The sequence below is a fragment of the Hyla sarda genome, chromosome 5, assembly GCF_029499605.1.
Source record: "Hyla sarda isolate aHylSar1 chromosome 5, aHylSar1.hap1, whole genome shotgun sequence".
Classification (NCBI taxonomy): domain Eukaryota; kingdom Metazoa; phylum Chordata; class Amphibia; order Anura; family Hylidae; genus Hyla; species Hyla sarda.
In genome coordinates, this window is record NC_079193.1 from 133390826 (window position 1) to 133412585 (window position 21760).

At 44.2% G+C, this 21760-nt stretch overlaps 1 protein-coding gene across 2 annotated transcripts in view; it reads left to right on the forward strand.

Annotated features, from left to right (window-relative positions):
- The window catches only part of TERT (telomerase reverse transcriptase), a 146289-nt gene that overhangs the window by 39617 nt on the left and 84912 nt on the right, over nt 1-21760 (forward strand). For both annotated transcript variants that reach the window (XM_056520288.1, XM_056520289.1), the window contains exons 5-6: nt 2110-2289; nt 8071-8232. In XM_056520288.1, the coding sequence (XP_056376263.1) occupies nt 2110-2289; nt 8071-8232 (342 nt within the window). The remainder of the gene's footprint in view (nt 1-2109; nt 2290-8070; nt 8233-21760) is intronic.

A 21760-nucleotide genomic window follows, 5' to 3' on the forward strand; every position in this document is an offset into this window, starting at 1 on the left:
CATAACGAGTTTTGTGGCCGACCAGCAATTAATGGTCCCACTATCTTGCGTTCAGCCAACAAATGATCATTTGCTGCTTTGACAGCTGATAACGAAGTGTTTTATTCTGGGCAGTAATCGGCTGGTTTGGCCAATAGTCATCTTGTATAATAGACACTTAAGTTTATTAGTATATACAGGACTGTGCAAAATAATTCTAAAAGAATACTCCGTTAACATAGCCGGGAAAGTACACCACCAAATGCAGAAAAAACACAGCAATAATAGGAGAAAAGTGAAAAGAAATGCGTGTAACTATGACCATGCTGAGATCACACCTGTGTAGATGGCTATTTAAACCTGCAATGTGCTTCTAGTCCTCACCAGTGAAAGAACTTAATTTGAGTAACCAGTATTGTCTTCTGGATATTGATCTTTGGCTTTTCCTATGACTCTTCTCTTGCTCTGTGTTCCTGTACTCCACTATCTCCTGGTACCGAGCTCGGCTAGACTGACATTGATTTGACAGTTTGGGTGTCTTAGTGTATCTCTGTTATTTTTTTTTGTCTCCAGCTGTTTCCTTACTCCTACTGTTTTTGTATTTTATTATTTTGACAACGCTGCCCCAGCACTTAGCAGGGAGGGTTTGTCATCGTGGTTGTCGATCCGTCACTTAGGGCAGATAGGCAATAGGTAGGGACAGCGGCTGTGGGTGAGTTAGGGCTTCACTGTTCCCTGCCAATACGTCACATAGGTATTGGCTGTTGGTAGTCCTTCACAGGATTTTTCCTGCCTCCTCAGCCCCATGTTGAACATGTGGAAGTACCCTGGACACAATGTCCCACTTTGTGTCTTGTTTAAAGGGGTACGCCACCCCTAGACATTTTATCACCTATCCAAAGGATAGGGGATAAGATGTCAGATCACTGGGGTCCCGCTGCTGGGGAACCCCGGGATCTCCGCTTCGGCACCCCACTATCATTACTGCCCAGAGCACACTCGCTCTGTGCGTAATGACCAGCGATACAGGGGCTGGAGCATCGTGATGTCACTGCTCCTCCCCCTTGTGACGTCACGGCTCAGCCCTCTTGTGACGTCACAGCCCGCCCCCTTATTGCAAGTCTTTGGGAGGGGGCGTAATGGCCGCCACGTCCACCTCCCATAGACTTGTATTGAGGGGGCGGGCAGTGATGTCACAAGGGGGCGGAGCCATAATGTAACGATGCTCCGGGCCCCTGTATTGCCCGTCATTACGCACAGAGTGAGTGTGCTCTGTGCAGTAATGATAGTGGGGCACCGCAGCGGAGATCCCGGTGGTATCCAGCAGCGGGACCCCGTTGATCTGACATCTTATCCCCTATCCTTTGGATAGGGGATAAGATGTCTAGGGGCGGAGTACCCCTTTTAAGCCCTTTTGGGCCAAAGTAATCCCCTTTATACATAAGATATCCAGTGTTCTGCCTCCAGGCACCCCATGCTTCTCTCCATGCTCCCAGTGTCTTGTAAGCACCCACTCAGAATGCTTGCTTATCTCATGTTGATGACAGCTTGTACAGACATTCCGAAGCATTGGAAGAATAACCAGCCATGGTGACACACTGTTGTCATTTTACTTGCAGTTGTGACCCATGACTGTAATTGTTTTTGCTCCCCCCCCCCCTCCTCCTTTCTGTGCCCCATGGTTTTCCCATAATTTCAAATAAAAGTCTAAACATGCAAAAGCCAATTTACTATCAATTACACTCAATTTGCACCCAATATTATAGTCATAGATTATTTTATAATATAATTTAAAGAATATGAACAACATGGATAAAATTATTCTTTTTACTGGGGAAATGTGGCTGTTGCTGTTATTGTGGCTGGCACAGGGGATGCAAGCATTCTGATGGCACTGGTAGTGCGCACTTTAAAACCATAAGGACCCTTTCTATTTTAGCCTACAGCCAAATTGTGTTTTTATGCCCATGTTTCCATAAACATAGAGTTATGAGGATTTTTTTCTATTGACAAAGCTTTACGAGGGCTTACTTTTTCAAGACGAGTTGTTGTTATTTTTGTCAGTGGTATTATTCTTGGGGACCTATAATTGATTGAAGCAGATACATCATCATTTCATATTTTTAACAGATTCAGCATTTCAATACTCAAGTCAGAAATCTCTACAGTGTTCTGAATTATGAAACGGACAAATCTACCAACATAATTGGTTCTTCTGTGTTTGGACTTGATGGTATTTATAAGAAATGGAGAAAATATGTGCTATGGTTGAAAGAGTCAGATTCAGATGTTAAGTTTTACTTTGTAAAGGTATGTACAGTATTATTATTTGAAATGCTTTATTGCAGTTTATGAAGTCAAATTCTTTAAACCAATATTAATAAATTAGATGCTGGTTTTTCAGGCAACACTAAAAAATATCAGAAAATTCATAACAAAAGACCAAATAATATTGTTAAAGGAAATCTGTCACCAGTGTCACCTGCACTAACCTGTCGGTACCGACTGGTAGTACAGGTGACACTGATGACAACGGTACTTACCTTGTCCCGGTCGGTGGCGGGGATCTCCTGTAAGTTAGCTCCGGGCATCTGTTTGGGGCATGGATGGAGCTTAATGACATTACCGCTGCTGTTCTCAGGACCAGGGACCTGTGATGTCACTCCCATTAGCAGTGACATTACTAAGCTTCACCCATTCCCCTAGCTGCTGCTGCTTTCTGCTGGGTCCCGGGTCCTGGGAATAGCAGCGGGGACATCATTAAGCTTTGCCCGTGCCCCAAGTCACTGCCCAGAGCTAGAGCTAATGGAGGAGATTACAGTGCAGGTGACACTGGTGACTGATTTCCTTTAACTCACATTGTTAACTCGATATTCTTTTTGCATTTTATCAGAATAGTCGGCTTGTTTGGACATTTTTACATGCAATGAAACCTAATATGTTTGGGTATTTTTTGTATATACTTTTTTATTTGAAAAATGGGAAAAGGGGGCTGATTAGAAATATTATTATAAATTTTACAGTGTATTAATCTCCATAGGTGACTTGTATAAGCCTTCATTTGATGGGTCATACAGATTGATGCAGTACCTATGTAAAGCATTGATCCGTGAAATCTGTAGCCTATTGATAGAGCCAGACAGGCTGTATCAACAGGAGCAGATTAGCAGCTATGGAGGCTCAGGTGAGCCCTCAGGACAACGGATCTCCTGGCCGTTCGCTATTGCAACCCACTGCACCATCAAAGATACCTCCTAACATTCATTCAAAATGACCGGTGTTTTTTTTTTTTTTGTTGATATGCCCTTCTGTTCCTGAGATACGTAGGTTTTGTCTGACAATCCAGGAAATCGGTATCAGATGAACGTGAACTTCCTTTTAATAATGGAATGAGCAAGGTTATACAGTCAGAGGTTGTGTATTAGGCATACATGTGCCTCAATGTAAAACATCCACACACCCTGATTGTATAACCCCGCCCATCACCTGATATTCACTCCCATTAGTAAAGTGCATGCCCATCTGACGGATTCCCTGACTTTTTTGACAAAATATAAACACTTATATCTGAAGAACAGAAGGGTGTATCAAAAAACTGTAAAAAGCTCTAAGCTATTTAAAGGAATACTGTAGTGGAATATAACCGTAGGATAGGGTATAAGTTATAGATCGCAGGGGGTCCGACCATTGGGACCCCCCGCGATCTCCTGTATGGGACCGCGGCAGTTCCATCTCCACATGACGTGGTGGCCGACACGTCCCTGCCGTTCCCCCATACAGGAGATCACGGGGGGTCCGCGCGGTCGGACTCCACCGCGATTTTTAACTTATCCCCAACCCTTCGGATATTCCACTATAGTGCTCCTTTAATGACAGTAATATCTAATTTGTGGATTGCATTAACATATATCTTTTATATATATTTTTATATATATATATATATATATATATATATATATATATATATATATATATATATATAATGTATATATGTATGTGTGTGTGTGTGTGTTTTTTTGATATAGATAGATATAGATTCTTTGTCTAGATATATAGATGGATAGATCGATAGATAGATGAAACCATACGTTTACATACACTATATAAAAAGACACATGCCTGTTTTTCTCACTATCTGACATGAAATCAGACTAAATCTTATCCGTTTTAGATCAATTAGGATTACCGAAATTATTTATATTTGTCAAATGCCAGAATGAGACAATTACTTTGTGCAAAGTCAAAAGTTTGCATACACTAGGATTACTTTGTTTTTAAACAATTTTGGACAGCCCATATGATGATGTCATGTCGTTGGAAGCTTCTGATTCTGCTTCTGTGTTAATTAGACACAAACCTGTGTGTAACATCATGAGAAAGTCTAGAAATCAGCCAAGATATCAGGAAGAGAATTGTGGACTTGCACAAGTCTGGATCATCTTTGGGTGCAATTTCCAGATACCTGCAAACAATTATACACAAGGAAAAACAAAATGGGGATGTCCAGCCATCATATTGCTCAGGCTAGAGACAGGTTCTGTGTCTCCGAGATGGATGTGCTTTGGTCTGACATGTGCATATCAACCCAAGAACAAAAGCAAAAGACCTTGTGAAGATGCTGGCGGAAGCTGATAAGATTGTGTCATTATCCACAGTGAAACGAGTACTGTATCAACATGGGCTGAAAGGCCACTCTGCCAGGAAGAAGCCATTACTCCAAAGGAAACATAAAAGCCAGATTAAAGGGGTACTCCACTAGAAAAAAAATTTTTTTTAAATCAACTGTTGCCAGAAAGTTAAACAGATTTGTAAATGACTTCTATAAAAATCTTAATCCTTCCAGTACTTATCAGCTGCTGTATGCTCCCCGGGAAGTTCCTTTCTTTTTGAATTTCCTTTCTGTCTGACCACAGTGTTCTCTGCTGACACCTCTGTCCATTTTAGTAACTGTCCAGAGCAGGATAGGTTTGCTTGTACTCTGGACAGTTCCTAAAATGGACAGAGATGTCAGCAGAGAGCACTGTGGTCAGACAGAGAGGACATTCAAAAACTTTCTCTGTAGTATACAGCAGCTGATAAGTACTGGAAGGATTAAGATTTTTAAATAGAAGTCATGTACAAATCTGTTTAACTTTCTGGCACCAGTTGATTAAAAAAAAAAAAAAAAAAAAAAAAAAAAAAAGGTTTTCCAGTGGAGTACCCATTTAATGTTTGCAAATGCACACAGGAACAAAGACCTACATTTTTGGAGACCTGTCCAGTGGTCTGATGAAACTAAAATTGACCTGTTTGGCCATAATGACAATCGTTACGTTTGCAGGAAAAAGGGAGAAGCTTGGAAGCCTGAGAACACATCCCAACTGTGAAACACTGGGTGGCAGCATTATGTTTTGGGGTTGTTTTGCCACAGGAGGGACTGGTGCACTTCACAAAATAGATGGTATTAGGAGAAAAGATGATTATGGGGCAATACTGAATCAACATCTAAAGACATGAGCCAGGAAGTTAAAGCTCGGGTGGAAATGGGTCTTCCAAATGGACAATGACCCGAAGCATACTGCCAAACTGGTTACAAAGTGGCTTAAAGGAAAACTCACATGTTCATTCCAGCACTAACCAAAAGCAACAAATACGTCCCTGGAGGTTACAGGGCAATATAATCATCAACAACCTTTAAGGGGTTGCCCCCTCGCGGGGAAAAACCCTTTACTAGAACCCCCTTAAAACTTTGTCTTTATTATTTTCTTGTTAAAATATACCCCACTCTAAGTTAAAATTCCAGAGATATGGGTGATCTATATATGTGAATATAAGTTATTCACTATAAATGGATTTTTGGTCCAGATATATGTTTACTGCTGGGTGCTTATTGTCTAGCAACTCTTGCTACTGGCACCATTATCTTATGCCCCCATGAGTCGCTGAGTAAAAACTGCCACTAATATCCTCCCTGACGTTTCGCTGAACGAGTCAGCTTTGTCAAGGGTAGCGAGGCTGAGTGAGCAGTTTTACTGAGTGGCAGTTTTAACTCAGCAACTCATGGGGGCATAAGATAATAAGGATTTGCTGCCAGTAGCAAGGGTTGCTAGACAATAAGCACCCAGCAGTAAACATATATCTGGATCAAAAAGCCATTTATAGTGAATAACTTATATTCACATATATACATCACCCATATCATTGGAATTTTAACTTAGAGTGGGGTATATTTTAACAAGAAAATAATAAAGATAAAGTTTTAAGGGGGGTTCTAGTAAAGTGTTTTTCCCCGTGAGGGGGCAACCCCTTAAAGGTTGTTGATCATTCCCGCACTAATCACAGGTACTGTCATATGATCCCTACCTTTCCCGGATCTGTCCAGCCATTCGCCTGCAATCTTAGTTTTTCTATGTATGCAAATGTGGCTGTAACTGGCACGGGCGGGGTTTTCTAATTGAAATGAATATTCATCCCTCCAGCTCTCCCTCTCCCCGCCGCTCCTAACTAGTCTTCACTGCGCATGTCAGGAAGAGGCACATGTGCAGTGAAGACCAGTTAGGAGCTGCAGGAGAGGGAAAACCAGAGGGAGGGGGGATGAATATTCATAAGCAGGCGGCGCTGACATCACAGTGCCACTAGGCTCATGAAAGCCCCGCCCGTGCCAGTTACAGCCACATTTGCATATATAGAAAAAACAAGATTGCGGGCCAACGGCTGGAGGGTTCCGGGCAAGGTAGAGATCATATGAATCGGCGTCCCCCGCACTATCCGTCAGTACCTGTGGTTAGTGCAGGAGTGAACATGTGACAGTTTTCCTTTTAAGGATAACAAAGTCAATGTTTTGGAGTGGTCATCACAAAGCTTTGATTTCAATCCTATTGAAAACGTATGGGCAAAGCTGAAAAGGCAGGTGCGAGCAAGGCGACCTACACATGGCTCAGTTACAGCAGTTCTGTCAGGAGGAATGGGCCACAATTCCTATCAACTATTGTAAGAAGCTTATGGAAGGATATCCAAAATGATTGATACCAGTCATAGTTTAAGGGCAATACTACCAAATACTAATGAAATGTATGTACACTTTTGATGCAGAAAGTAATAAAAATGCCTTAAAAATTCTCTCTCTCTCGCTCTCTCTCTCATTATTTTGGCATTTGGCAAATATAAATAATTTTGGTAGTCCTAGTTGACCTAAAACGGATAAGGTTTAGGATGCATGCACACCACGTTTTTGCAATACAGTTCCTGTATCAGGTTTTTGATGGGAAACGGATTCCTCAAAACCTGACTAAACTGTATCAAAAAGTGTGTACAAATTTTAACCCATATACGGTTTTAACTTTTCACTCCATTTTGAAAAAAGTTTCACTTGTTTGCACAGTTTTTTCCTTGGAATTTCAATCAAAGTCAAAAACTGGTGAAAACCTGATGGAACCGTACGCACATACGGTTCTGTACGGTTCCCATTGACTCCCATGTTTAAAAAAAAACTTATAAAAAAAAAAAAAAATTATATGGTTTAAGGCTGGGTTCACACCACGTTTTGTACTTACGGTTCCCGTATACGACTGGGAGGGGGGGCGGGGCTTAATCGCGGCGCCCGCACTCAGCCGTATAGGGGAACCGTATTTAATGCATGTCTATGAGCCGACCGGAGTGAACCGCAGCCTCCGGTCGGCTGCGTTTTCGACCGTATGCGGTTTCCCGACCGTAGGCAAAAACGCGGTCGACCATGTTTTTGCCTGCGGTCTGGATGGGTAAATGCGTTTTGGGTATGGGTAAAAAACTGGACAAAACCGTTTGAGATGCAAAACGGACTAAACCGGATGATGCGTTTGAGATGCAGTTTACAATGTTAAGTTAATGCATACAGTTTTCTATACATTTCCATACGGTTTTTAACTTGAAACCGTATACAGGAACTGTATAACAAAAACGTGGTGTGCATGCACCCTTATTCTGTTTTTGTGTCACAGTGAGAAAAACAGGCATGTGTGTCTTTTTATATAGTGTATGTAAACTTCTGGTTTCAACTTTTTATATATTTATTTATTACATATGTAGGGAGGGAGGGAGAGAGAAAAAATTACGTATGTTATGTTTTACTTGTAGACCGATGTAAAAGAGGCATACGACACAATTCCTCATGCAAAACTAGAGGAAGTAATCTCAAAAGTACTTAATCCAGATATTGAAGAGGTTTATTGCATAAGACGTTATGCCCTACTGTGGCTGGATTCACGTGGCCAGATCAGGAAATCTTTTAAGAGACATGTAAGAATTACTTTTATTACAGTGCACAAAGTATGATTTAATATGTATCTTACAGTTATTTCACCCCCCCCCCCCCCCCCCCCAGTAACCATGGAAGGCACCCATTGCGGGAGCTCTCAAGACTGCAGGGACTGTAGTACTTGAAAAACCACCACCTGAACAGAACAGCTCCAGCACTAGAATAACTCCATTAAAGGGGTACTCCACTGGAAAACATTTTTTTTAATTAACTGGTGCCAAAAAGTTAAACAGAGGAAGTTCTTTTCTTTTTGAATTTCCTTTCTGTCTGACCACAGTGCTCTCTGCTGACACCTCTTTCCATGTCAGGAACTGTCCAGGGCAGGATAGGTTTGCTATGGGGATTTGCAAATACTATGGAAAGTTCCTAACATGGACAGAGGTTTCAGCAGACAGAAAGGAAATTCAAAAAGAAAGGAACTTCCTGTGGAGCTCATACAGCAGCTGATAAGTACTGGAAGGATTAGGATTTTTAAATTGAATTAATTTACAAATCTATTTAACTTTCTGGCACCAGGTGATTTAATTTTTTTTTTTTCCAGTCAAGTACTCCCTTTAACTTTTGCCTCTCAAAGGGGAATTTTAGTGTCAGTTAAAAAAAATTAACAAGCTGAGTTTATCAGTCTGCCCCAGATGTAAAACCCCCCAAAATTAATTAAATCAATTTGTTTTTATTGCTCTGTATTCTCTATTCCCATGTCAGATAAACACTGTACTTTCTAGTTTAGCAGCTGCTAAGTACTATGATTCCCAGAATAAATTTTTTCCCTCAGCTCTTCATTATAGCCCTTCATCACAGCCCTCCCACCCTGTGTACTTCACTCCCAAAGCACTACTGCCAGTTTCACACCCACAGATACTGAAGGACCAAGGCCATCTCTATGCTAGGACCTTAGACGTGATTTTTTGCCTCCCCCCCCCCCCCCCCCCCCCAGCATACAGCCAGATACTAACGCCATCCGGTCTTGCAGCTCAGCGAGCTTAAAGGGCAGGTGCTTGGGCTCCCCAGGAATGACTGTGCCCAGGGCAGCTGCACCTTTTGCCCCACCTTAGAGACTGCCCTGTGCAGGACATTGTTTCTGAGGTGTTCATTCCCTGCTTGCTCCTGAAGCAAGTACAGTGTGTGATGATAACACTATATAAGTAAGATATAAAAAAAAATTAGATGATAGTTTTATATAAATACAAAATTATTATAAATACCGAAATGCCTCTTTAGGAAATTAGGCAAATGGACTGTGGAAATTGTTGTTTGTTCTTGTGTTGCAGTGTTCTAATTAGAGATGAGCGAATCGAAGCTGACGAACCCAAATTCGTTACGAATTTCATGAAATATTCGTTTCACAATGAACTCGAATATCGCCGTGATTCTATCACGCAAATTGCTTCATTAAACACCATTTACTGCGGTCCAGGCTCCGGGGCATCTAAAATGGCAGATCCACATGTCAGTACATGGGGCAAGGAACACTGGCAAGGCGGGAAGGGAAGTAGGCAGTATGACCCTGAATCACTTGCAGGATGCAGCCTATCAGCAGCCAGTCACCCCTGTGATGTCACAGCCCTATATATTCGGCAGCCATTTTGCGGCTCGTCATTTCATTCATTACCACTGCAGAGAGATAGGAAGGACATCGCTGTGTGTGTGTGTTACACAGGAAAGCTTGTTACAGCAGCGTTTCACCTCTTAGTCACCTCAGCCTTCTGTAGGACACAGAGCACAGCCTATTTTGCACAGAAATTAATTCTTACTGCAGTGATTAACCCCTCAGTCACTGTGAACAGCATTGTATTACAGAGAGGGGCAGAGAGCTGTGTGTTGCCTCAGCTGCAGAAACGTTTTTATAGAAGGGAGAAATAATTTTTTAGGGCAAATCTGTGTCTTTCAGGGGTGTGGAAATAAAAAAAACCAAAAAAAAATTACTTGTCCAAGGGACTAAAGCGGAACACAATCTACTTGTCCCTCAAGAAAATCCTGATACGTAAATAAGGTTTACTATTTTTTACTATTTACTTTATTAGTTTCTGCACTTTCATTTTTTCCTCCTCGCCCTATAACAGCCATAACATGTATTTTTCCATCTACAGACCCATATGAGGCTTGTTTTTTTGCGGGGTGGGGTATACTTTGTAATGACACCTTTCATTTTTCCATAACTTATGCTCTGAAACAAAAAAAATATTTGTGAAGTGAAATTGAAAAAAAAGCTAATTTTGAGGTTTTCTTTTTTTTGCCATTCACCTTGTGGTCAAATTTACATATTATTTTGATACCGTACTTTACGTCAGCCTGATTACACCAATACCAAATTTTTGTTTCCGTCACGTTTTATTTTTATTTTTTTTACTCTTTAATTTAAAAAAGAAAATCCCTGACCCCTATAATATTTTTTTTTCCCGTATACTGGGCTGTATGAGGGCTAATTTTTTGGGCCGTAATATGCTGTTGGTATCGGTACCATTTTGGTATTGATCGGACTTCTTGAACACTTTTTACTTAATTTTTTCTGGGATATGATGTTATAAACATAAAAAAGCAATTCTGTGATTTTTTTTTTTTTTTTAACGTTAATGCCATTTACCGTACGGGATATAAAATTATATTTTTTAATAGTTCAGTCAATTATGCATGCGCCAATACCAAATATGATTATTGATTATTTTTATTATGTTCACATAATTTTATATGGAAAAGGGGGGTGATATGAACTTTTAAGGTATATTCACACGGGCGGATTTATTTGCGGGTTTCCCTCTGCATATTGGAAAGGGGGCAGGCTCTTCTCAGCTGTCCGCAGCAGATTTTCCGAGGCGGAATTTACGCTTTGGAAAATCCGCAGCAAGCCCCATTGAAGTCAGAAGGGTCTGCGGCAGATTTTCCACAGTGGAAATGCCGCAGCGGAAAATCTGCTGCGGACAGCAGAGAAGAGACTGCCCCCTTTCAAATACGCAGCTTGAAACCTGCAAATAAATCCACCCATGTGAACATACCTCTAATATGGAAGGGGTTAATGGGAGTTTTTAGACTTTTATTAAACTTTTTTTTAACCCCTTCAGGACCAAGCCCATTTTGGCCTTAAGGACCAGAGCGTTTTTTGCACATCTGACCACTGTCACTTTAAACATTAATAACTCTGGAATGCTTTTAGTTATCATTCTGATTCCGAGATTGTTTTTTCGTGACATATTCTACTTTAACATGGTAGTAAATTTTTGTGGTAACTTGCATCCTTTCCTTGTGAAAAATCCTAAAATTTGATGAAAAATTTGAAAATTTTGCATTTTTCTAACTTTGAAGCTCTCTGCTTGTAAGGAAAATGTATATTACAAATAAAAAAAAAATTTTATTCACATATACAATATGTCTACTTTATGTTTGCATCATAAAAGTGACGAGTTTTTACTTTTGGAAGACACCAGAGGGCTTCAAAGTTCAGCAGCAATTTTCCAATTTTTCACAAAATTTTCAAACTCACTATTTTTCAGGGACCAGTTCAGGTTTGAAGTGGATTTGAAGGGTCTTCTTATTAGAAATACCCCACAAAAGACCCCATTATAAAAACTGCACCCCCCAAAGTATTCAAAATGACATTCAGTCATCATTTTAACCCTTTAGGTGTTTCACAGGAATAGAAGCAAAGTGAAGGAGAAAATTCACAATCTTCATTTTTTACACTCGCATGTTCTTGTAGACCCAATTTTTAAATTTTTACAAGGGGTAAAAGGAGAAAATGTATACTTATATTTGTAGCCCAATTTCTCTCGAGTAAGCACATACCTCATATGTCTATGTAAAGTGTTCGGCGGGCGCAGTAGAGGGCTCAGAAGGGAAAGAGCGACAAGGGGATTTTGGAGAGTACGTTTTTCTGAAATGGTTTTTGGGGGCATGTTGCATTTAGGAAGCCCTTATGGTGCCAGAACAGCAAAAAACCCTCACATGGCATACCATTTTGGAAACTAGACCCCTTGAGGTACGTAACAAGGAATAAAGTGAGCCTTAATACCCCACAGGTGTTTCACGACTTTTGCATATGTAAAAAAAAATATTTTTTTTTCACTAAAATGTGTGTTTCCCCCCAAATTTCACATTTTTCCAAGGGTTAATAGCAGGAAATACCCCCCAATATTTGTAACCCCTTCTCTTCTGAGTATGGAGGTACCCCATAAGTTGACCTGAAGTGCACTATGGGTGAACTACAATGCTCAGAAGAGAAGGAGTCATATTTGGCTTTTTGAGAGCAAATTTTGCTCGGGGGGCATGTCGCATTTAGGAAGCCCCTATGGTGCCAGAACAGCAAAAAATACCCACATGGCATACCATTTTGGAAACTAGACCCCTTGAGGAATGTAATAAGGAATAAAGTGAGCCTTATTACCCCACAGGTGTTTCATGACTTTTGCATATGTAAAAAAAAAAAAAAATAATTTCCACTAAAATGTGTGTTTCCCCCCTAATTTCACCTTTTTGCAAGGGTTAATAGCAGAAAATACTCCCCAAAATTTGTAACCCCATCTCTTCTGAGTATGTAGGTACCCCATAAGTTGACCTGAAGTGCACTATGGGCGAACTACAATGCTCAGAAGAGAAGGAGTCATATTTGGCTTTTTGAGAGCAAATTTTGCTCGGGGAGCATGTCGCATTTAGGAAGCCCCTATGGTGCCAGAACAGCAAAAAAAAAAACACATGGCATACCATTTTGGAAACTAGACCCCTTGAGGAACGTAACAAGGGGTACAGTGAGCATTTACCCCCCACTGGTGTCTGACAGATCTTTGGAACAGTGGGCTGTACAAGTTTTCATTTTATGGACCACTGTTCCAAAGATCCGTCAGACACCTGTGGGGGGTAAATTCTCACTGCACCCCTCATTACATTCCGTGAGAGGTGTCGTTTCCGAAATGGGGTCACATGTGGGGTTTTGTTTTTTTTGCGTTTGTCAAAACCGCTGTAACAATCAGCCACCCCTGTGCAAATCACCTCAAATGTACATGGTGCACTCTCCCTTCTGGGCCGTGTTGTGCGCCCCCAGAGCACTTTGCGCTCACATATGGGGTATCTCTGTAGTCGGGAGAAATTGCGTTACAAATTTTGGGGGGCTTTTTTCCCTTTTACCTCTTGTGAAAATTTAAAGTATAGGGCAACATCAGCATGTTAGTGTAAAAAATAAAAAATGTTTACACTAACATTGTGGTGTAGACCCCAACATTTCCTTTTCATGAAGGGTTAAAGAAGAAAAAGCCCCCCACACCTTGTAACGCAATTTCTCCCGAGTACAGCGATACCCCATATGTCGCCCTAAACTGTTGCCCTGAAATACGACAGGGCTCCAAAGTGAGAGCGCCATGTGCATTTGAGGCCTAAATTAGGGATTTGCATAGGGGTGGACATAGGGGTATTCTACGCCAGTGATTCCCAAACAGGGTGCCTCCAGCTGTTGCAAAACTCCCAGCATGCCTGGACAGTCAACGGCTGTCCGACAATACTGGGAGTTGTTGTTTTTCAACAGCTGGAGGCTCTGCTTTGGAAACAGTGGCGTACCGGACGTTCTTATTGGGGGAGGGGGGCTGTGTAGGGGTATGTGTATATGTAGTGTTTTTAACTTTTTATTTTATTTTGTGTTAGTGTAGTGTAGTGTTTTTAGGGTACAGTCACATGGGCGGGGGATTACAGCGAGTTTCCCAGCGCAAAATTTGCTGCATCTCAAGATGCGAGAAACCCAGTGTAAAAGCCTCGCCCATGTGAATGTACCCTGTACATTCACGGGGGTGGCGGGGCGGGGCGGGGCTTGCATCAGCTGTTGCAAAACCACAACTCCCAGCATGCATGGTCTGTTAGTGCATGCTGGGAGTCATAGTTTTGCAACAGCTGGAGGCACACAGGTTAGGAAACACTGAGTTAGAAACAGACAATGTTTCCCAACCAGTGTGTCTCCAGTTGTTGCAAAACTACAACTCCCAGCATGCCCAGACAGCTGAAGGGCATGCTGGGAGTTGTAGTACGGCAACATCTGAAGGGCCAGATGTTGCTGAACTAAAACTCCCAGCATGCCTGGACAGTCAGTGCATACTGGGAGTTGTAGTTTTGCAACAGCTGGAAGAGCACAGATTGGAGACCATTATACAATGGTCTCCAAACTGGGGCCCTCCAGATGTTGCAAAACTACAACTCCCAGCATGCATGGTCTTTAGTGCATGCTGGGAGTTATAGTTTTGCAACAGCTGGAGGCACACAGGTTAGGAAACACTGAGTTAGAAACAATGTTTCCCAACCAGTGTGTCTCCAGCTGTTGCAAAACTACAACTCCCAGCATGCCCAGACAGCTGAAGGGCATGCTGGGAGTTGTAGTTCAGCAACATCTGAAGGGCCAGATGTTGCTTAACTAAAACTCCCAGCATGCCTGGACAGTCAGTGCATGCTGGGAGTTGTAGTTTTGCAACAGCTGGAAGAGCACAGATTGGAGACCATTATACAATGGTCTCCAAACTGGGGCCCTCCAGATGTTGCAAAACTACAACTCCCAACATGCCCAGACAGCCAAAGGCTGTCTAGGCATGCTGGGAGTTGTAGTTTTCAGACTCCTAGAAGCAGCAGTGAAGATCTTCACTGCTGCTTCTGAGGACCATATACTCACCCGTCGCTGCTCGTCCACGTGGCCGGTCCCGCGCTGCTCCTCGGTCCCGCCGCTGGATCAGGTAAGTCCGCCGGTCCCCTCCTGTTCCCCCCCGTGTGCCGCAGGTCCCCGCGAGCCCCCGCAGCCTTCGTCCCCCGTTCTGCCCGACTTCCAGGGGCGGGCAGTGCGGGGGATCTGAACTTTCACCCCAGATCACTGTGATTGGTCCACAGGGACCAATCACAGTGATCGCTGACCAGGACCATCAATTGATGGTCCTGGGGGTGAAGCAGAAGTTGTCCCCTGCTGGAAACAGCGGGACTTCTGCCAGTTAACCCGTGCGATGCTGCGCATCGCCGGGTTAACTGCATGTCATTTATAAACGCCGGGATGCGCGAACGCACTGCACAACCCGGCGTTTATATATGACATTCTGCGGGAAGGGGTTAATACACTTTTTTTTTTTTTTTGGAGGAATCCTTTAGATTCCTCATACAGATAAATGCATTTCTATTGAACTCTATTGATCTGTGTTCATTTGGTTGAACCTGTTCAAGACAGGCTCAATCAAATGCAGATTTAGGAGGGCAGTCATGGATGCAGAGGTAGGCGCTCCGGCTACCTCCACAAGGGATTGCCCCCCGTGATCGTGCTGCGGGGGGGGGGGGGGGCGATCCACCCCGCTAGAACACCAGGGATGGTTAAAAGATCCCTTTAGACACCGCTGTCAACTTTGACAGTGGTGATCTAAGGGGTTAATAGCTGGCCGCGGCGATCGCCGCATGCCGGGCTATTAGCTGCGGCCCCCGGTAACTGAAATCAGCCGGGGGCCGCCGAGTATGGTGCGGGCAGGAGTCAGGTGCCCGCTCTGTGTACACCCTGAGCACCGGTGTGAGGTGCAGACTTGCGTCCCGTGCAAGTCTGCGCCCACTCCTCCCGTCAGTCTGCACTTCACACCGGCGTTATAAAAATAAAGTCGGTCCGGCCCTGCTAGCTAAATGTATGAAAAATTCACCTGCCCGGCGCCCGGAACTACATGTCCCGGGCATCGGGCGATAGGATTTCCACATCCCTGGTCTTTGTTCCACAACAACTGGTCTGCTGGTTATACTAGTCTGTAGACGGTATAATACATACCCAGCAGTCCATTCTTAATAGTCACTGTGTACTAAACCCAAAATTGCAAAAAGACTCTCAAATACTGTGTGCTCCAGCATTTTTTTTTTGCGTACTGTAGCGCATTTTTCTGCCCTCATAAGTGCATACTACATACCTACATCTAAGTAGTGTACTATTTTGTACCTGTTAATCTGTCAAGGGCCTAGGTACTGTGAAAGGACAGTCAAAATTACACACCTGCTTCTGTTTCAGACAAATACTGTTTTTAAGCGTAGTGAAACGTATTGTACTCCCCTCATATATGCACAAAGTATGTCAGGCAGAGAAGTGCCAGGACGTGCACAGAGGAGTGGCAGAGGCCACCATTAATCAGGCAGAGGTCGCAGCAGGCTAGGGGCGTGTGGCAGCGGGAGGCCTAAGCTCCCGATATCAGCTAGCGGTCGTGTCTCGACCAGCAACCCATCTGCCGTCATCGATTGGTTAACATGGTCATCCACTTCATCACAAGTGACATCTGATACCCCCTGTTAACATTCGGTGGGTTACTCAGACACAACCCTTAGTTGGCATGGCCCGGGAGCTGTTCCTGTCCTCCCATTGCCTCTGTCCTATGATGTTCCCTCCCCTAAAGAAGTATCTTATGCTGTGGGTTCAGCTCCACTATTCAGTGATGATGATCTAATAGAGGACAGTCAGCAGCTACTGCCCAGCCAAGAAGTGGAGGAGACATCTGCCGCTTCACCCGCTAAGCGGGCAAGTAGTGATGAGGAGAGTGATGTGGGAGGCGGTGTTGCCAGGGTTCAGGGTCCTGAAGCAGACACTGTTGAGGAACCTGAGGAGGACATCAGTGGCGTGCAGACACTTGATGATGATGATGATGATGATGATGATGATGATGATGATGATGCCGATCGCAATTGGGAACCGGGTGCAGAAGGGGCTTCATCATCATCAGAAGAAGAGGGTTACAGGTTGCCCGTGAGGCAGCAGTTGAGCCAGCAAGGTGGTAGCATGGTTGGCAGTCAGCAAGGTGGCAGAAATGGAAATTCTGGAGCCAAACGTGCCCGGGGGAGACCACAGGCTTTGTGGCAGCCTACATTCCCAGGAGGAAGTGGAACAGGGATTCCTGGAGATGGCGGCAGTAGCAGTAACCGTGGCTCCGATGTAGTGGTCCAGTCTGCTGCATCACCCAGTGGCATGCCGCTCCCTCTTTCAGCCAGCCAAGGCTCCACCACCTCAGCCGAAGGGAGCTGTGTCTCCTACCCTCCTTCTGTCGTTTCAGATGCTCCTGCTCCTCCTACTTTTAGTCAGCCAATTCCACCAACAACCCATCGGCAAAGCCATGTCCAAGAGACAACAGTATGTGCCCACTTATCCAATGGTACAGACGCTGAATGTGCTCCTGTCCAAGTTGCTGGTGCTGCAGTCCCTCCCTTTTTCAAGTGGTGGACTCTGCACCTTTCAGAGAACTAATGGCTTGTGCCAAGCTGAGGTGAAGAGTGCAAAGCAGTCATTTCTTTGCAAAGAAGGCAGTACCCGCCCTGCACAATTTTGTGCAAGAGAAGGTGGGCCAGTCCTTGAGCCTATCGGTGTGTACCAAAGTGCAAGGCAGTGCCGACGTCTGGAGCTTTACTGACTATGGTCAGGGACAATGCATGTCCTTTATGGCTCACTGGATGAATGTGGTTCCTGCACAGCCACAGCACCAACTTGGACAGGTCACGCCGCTTCCTCCTCCACGCTTTCAGGCCGTTGGTCTTGTGACTGTGTGCGACTGTGTGCATACCATGTGTGCAGGGCACGGCAGTGTCACGATGTTCTTGACATGGTTTGCCTTGGCAAACGGAGTCACACAGAGGATTAACTGTTAAAAGTAATTTGTAAAGAAATCGGAGCATGGCTTACTCCACGAAAACTGGAAATGGGAACCATGGTGACTGACAACGGGAAGAACATCTTGCATGCGCTGTGACTGGGAAGGCTGAGCCATGTGGCCTGCATGGCACACATGTTCAATCTCGTTGTGAAGCAGTTCCTGAAGTGTTCCCTCCATTTGCAAGACATCCTAACAATGGGAAGGAAATTTTGCATGCACTTCAGCCACTCGTACACCGCAAAGGACACCCTCCTGAGCTGTAGCGTCAGAACGGTATCACCCAACATAGTCTGATTTGTGATGTTGCCACACATTGGAATTTCACCCTCCATATGTTGGACTGACTGTACGGACAGAGAAAAGCCATCACCAATTTCTTGATGATCCAAGCAGATAGGGGTACTCCCCTGTGTAATTTCAATGTGAACCAGTGGCAGCTAATACGTTATGCCTGCCGTTTGGTCAGGCACTTTGAGGAAGCCACGTTATTAGTAAGTCGCCAGAATTACTGGATGAACGTCATTCCACTGCTTCATTTCTTACAACACGTGTTGGAAACGATGGCTGGTCAGGGCACTGGAGACGTGGCGCCTACATCTTATGGCCACATGAGCCCTGTGGGGGCTTAACTTGAGGAGTGGTAGAGGTACAGTGGAGCACAGTTTAGGATTTGCCAAATGGGTGGTCTAATCTGACCTAGGATCTCCACCTTATTGGACCCTCGCTACCGCAACAAAATAGGGGCCTTTTTTACACCCACTGAAAGGGAGGACAAAGTGACTTACTACAGAGGCATCCTATGTAGTCAGTTGGCCGATGCCTATCTGCGCCATTGTCCATCCCCTCGCAGGTCTGATTCGGGGCACTCCCCTTCCACTGCCATGGCTGCTGGGGAGGGATGGGGTGACAGGAGCAGTACCACCTCCATCAGCAGAAGCCTGAGTCTACAGTTGCTGATGAGTACCTTTCTTCACCCGCATAGTGGAGCAACTCAACAGCAGCAGGTGGACCTGGAGCAGGACCTGAACCAGCAGATGGTGGCATACCTTGACATGCCCATGCCAACACACCTTGAAGATCCACTGGACTTCTGGGCAGCCAAACTTGATTTATGGCGCCAAGTAGCAGAGTTTGACCTAGAAAAGCTGGAAAATAAGGTGTTTTGTGCGGCGGGGGCCATAGTTACCCCAAGGAGAACTCGTCTGTCCACAAAAAATGTGGAGAGACTGACCTTTGTGAAGATGAATCAGGCATGGATCAGCCACGATTTCCAACCACCAATGTCTGATGCATCAGAGTAGATTGACCATGGTGCCACACCAACACTTCACAAATATGGATAGTGCCAAAAGATTTAAGGCACTGCTCTCCAGTTACAAACATTCCTCCGCATCAGACCTTTTTTTCGCCCACCTTTGTCACCGGGTACTGGTATTGCCACCCACAGCACCACACTCACCGGGGCACTTTCAGGACTCCTGATGCTGCTGCTGCCACCTCCAGGCTGTTTCATTCAGCCACTAAATGGTCTCTTCTCATTCTTCAGCCAACTTCAGGCTGTGCCATTCAGACACTATATTGCCTCCTCATGCTTCAGCCAACTCCAGGCTGTGCCATTCTAACACTATATGGTCGTCTTATGCTTCCACAAACTCCAGGCAGTCATTCAGCCACTATATGGTCTCCTCATACTGATGCCACCTCCATGCTGTCTCGTTCAGTCACTAGATGGTCTATTCATGCTTCAGCCACCTCCAGGCTGTGCAATTCAGCCACTTTATGGTCTCCTCATAATTCAGCCACCTCCAGATTGTGTTATTCAGCCAGTATATGGTTTACTGATGCTGCTGGGCCTAAATATTTTTGTTAGCACTATCTACCATAAATATTCGATTTACATTTCAAAATTCATCTTTTAATCATAAGGATTGTGAAGCCCTAGTGTCTACTCATGCTGCTGCCAGCTCTGGGCTGTCATTCAGCAACAATATGGTGGTCTCATGCTGCCAACACCTCCACGCTGTGTTATTCAGCCACTATATGGTCTCCTCATGCTACCAGCACCTCCATGCTGTGTCCTTTAGTTACTATATGGTCTCCTTATGCTGCCAACTCCTCCACGCTATTTCATTTAGCCACTATATGGTCTCCTCATGCTGCCAACACCTCCACGCTGTATCATTCAGCCACTATATGGTCACCTCATGCTGCCAACCCCTCTACGCTGTGTCATTTGACCACTATATGGTCTCCTCATGCTGCCAACACCTCAACGCTGTGTCAATTCAGCCACTATATGGTCTCCTTATGCTTCAGCCACATCCAAGCTGTGTCATTCAGCCACTATATGGTCTCCTCATGCTGCCAACACCTCCATGCTGTCATTTAGCCACTATATGGTCTCCTCATGCTGCCAACACCTCCATGCTGTGTCATTTGGCCACTATATGGTCTCCTCACGCTGCCAACAACTCCACACTGTCATTCTGCCACTATGTGGTCTCCTCATGCTTTTGCCACATCCACGCTGTGTCATTTAGCCACTATATGGTCCACCTCATGCTGCCAACACATCCACGCTGTTTCTTTCAGCCACTATGTGGTTTCCTCAGGCTTCAGCCACATGCAAGCTGTGTCATTAAGCCGCTATATGGTCTCCACATGCTGCCAACACCTCCACGCTGTGTCATTCAGCCACTATGTGGTCTCCTCATGCTTCAGCCACATCCATCCTTTGTCAATCAGCCACTATATGGTCTCCTCATGCTGCCAATACCTCCACGCTGTGTCATTCAGCCACTATATGGTCTCCTCATACTGATGCCATCTCCGGGCTCTGTCATTGTGCCACTCTGCAGCAGTGATTCTAAAAGCAATGCCTGTAATCTGCATTTCATATAGAATAACAGTCTTATTTTACTACCCCAGCACACTCCATATGCGTGTTAAAACAAAGCAAAATGTTCCACACCCCTTTTGAGGCTCTCTTTAGGCCAGAAATAGCCGTTTTTAACCCCTTAAGGACCAGGCCAATTTTCACTGTAGGACCAGAGCGTTTTTTGCACACCTGACCACTGTCACTTTAAGCATTAGCTCTGGGATGCTTTTACCTTTCATTCTGATTCCGAGATTGTTTTTACGTGACATATTCTACTTTGTTAGTGGTAAAATTTTGTCGATACTTCTTCTTGGTGAAAAATTCCAAAATTTGATAAAAAAATTTCACTTAAGTGCAGTTTTTTCCCCAAATTTACCATTTTTATAAAGAGTAATGGGAGAAAATGTCCCCTAAAATTTGTAACCCCATCTCTTCTGAGTATGGAAATACCCCATGTTAGGACGAGAAATGCTCTGCGGGCGAACTACAATGCTCAGAAGAGGAGTCACATTTGGCTTTTTGACAGCAAATTTTGCTGAAATGGTTTTGGGGGGGGGGCATGTCGCATTTAGGAAGCCCCTATGGTGCCAGAACAGCAAAAAATAAAAAACACATGGCATACCATTTTGGAAACTACACCCCTCAAGGAATGTAACAAGGGGTACAGTGAGCCTTAACACCTTACCATTATTTATGACTTTGTTAAAGTTGGATGTGTAAATGGGGAAAAAAAAAAAAAATTTCACTGAAATGCTGTTTTTTCACCAAATTTTTGCATTTTTACAAGGGGTAATAGGAGAAAATTACCCACAAAATTTGTAACCCCATTTCTTCTGAGTATGGAAATACCCCATGTGTGGACTTCAAGTGCTCTGCTGGCGCACTACAATGCTCAGAAGAGGAGGATTGCCATTGAGTGTTTGGAATGGAAGTCATGGGCCAAGTGCGTTTACAAAGCCCCCCGTGGTGCCAGAACAGTGGACCCCCCCACGTGACCCCATTTTGGAAACTACACTCCTCACAGAA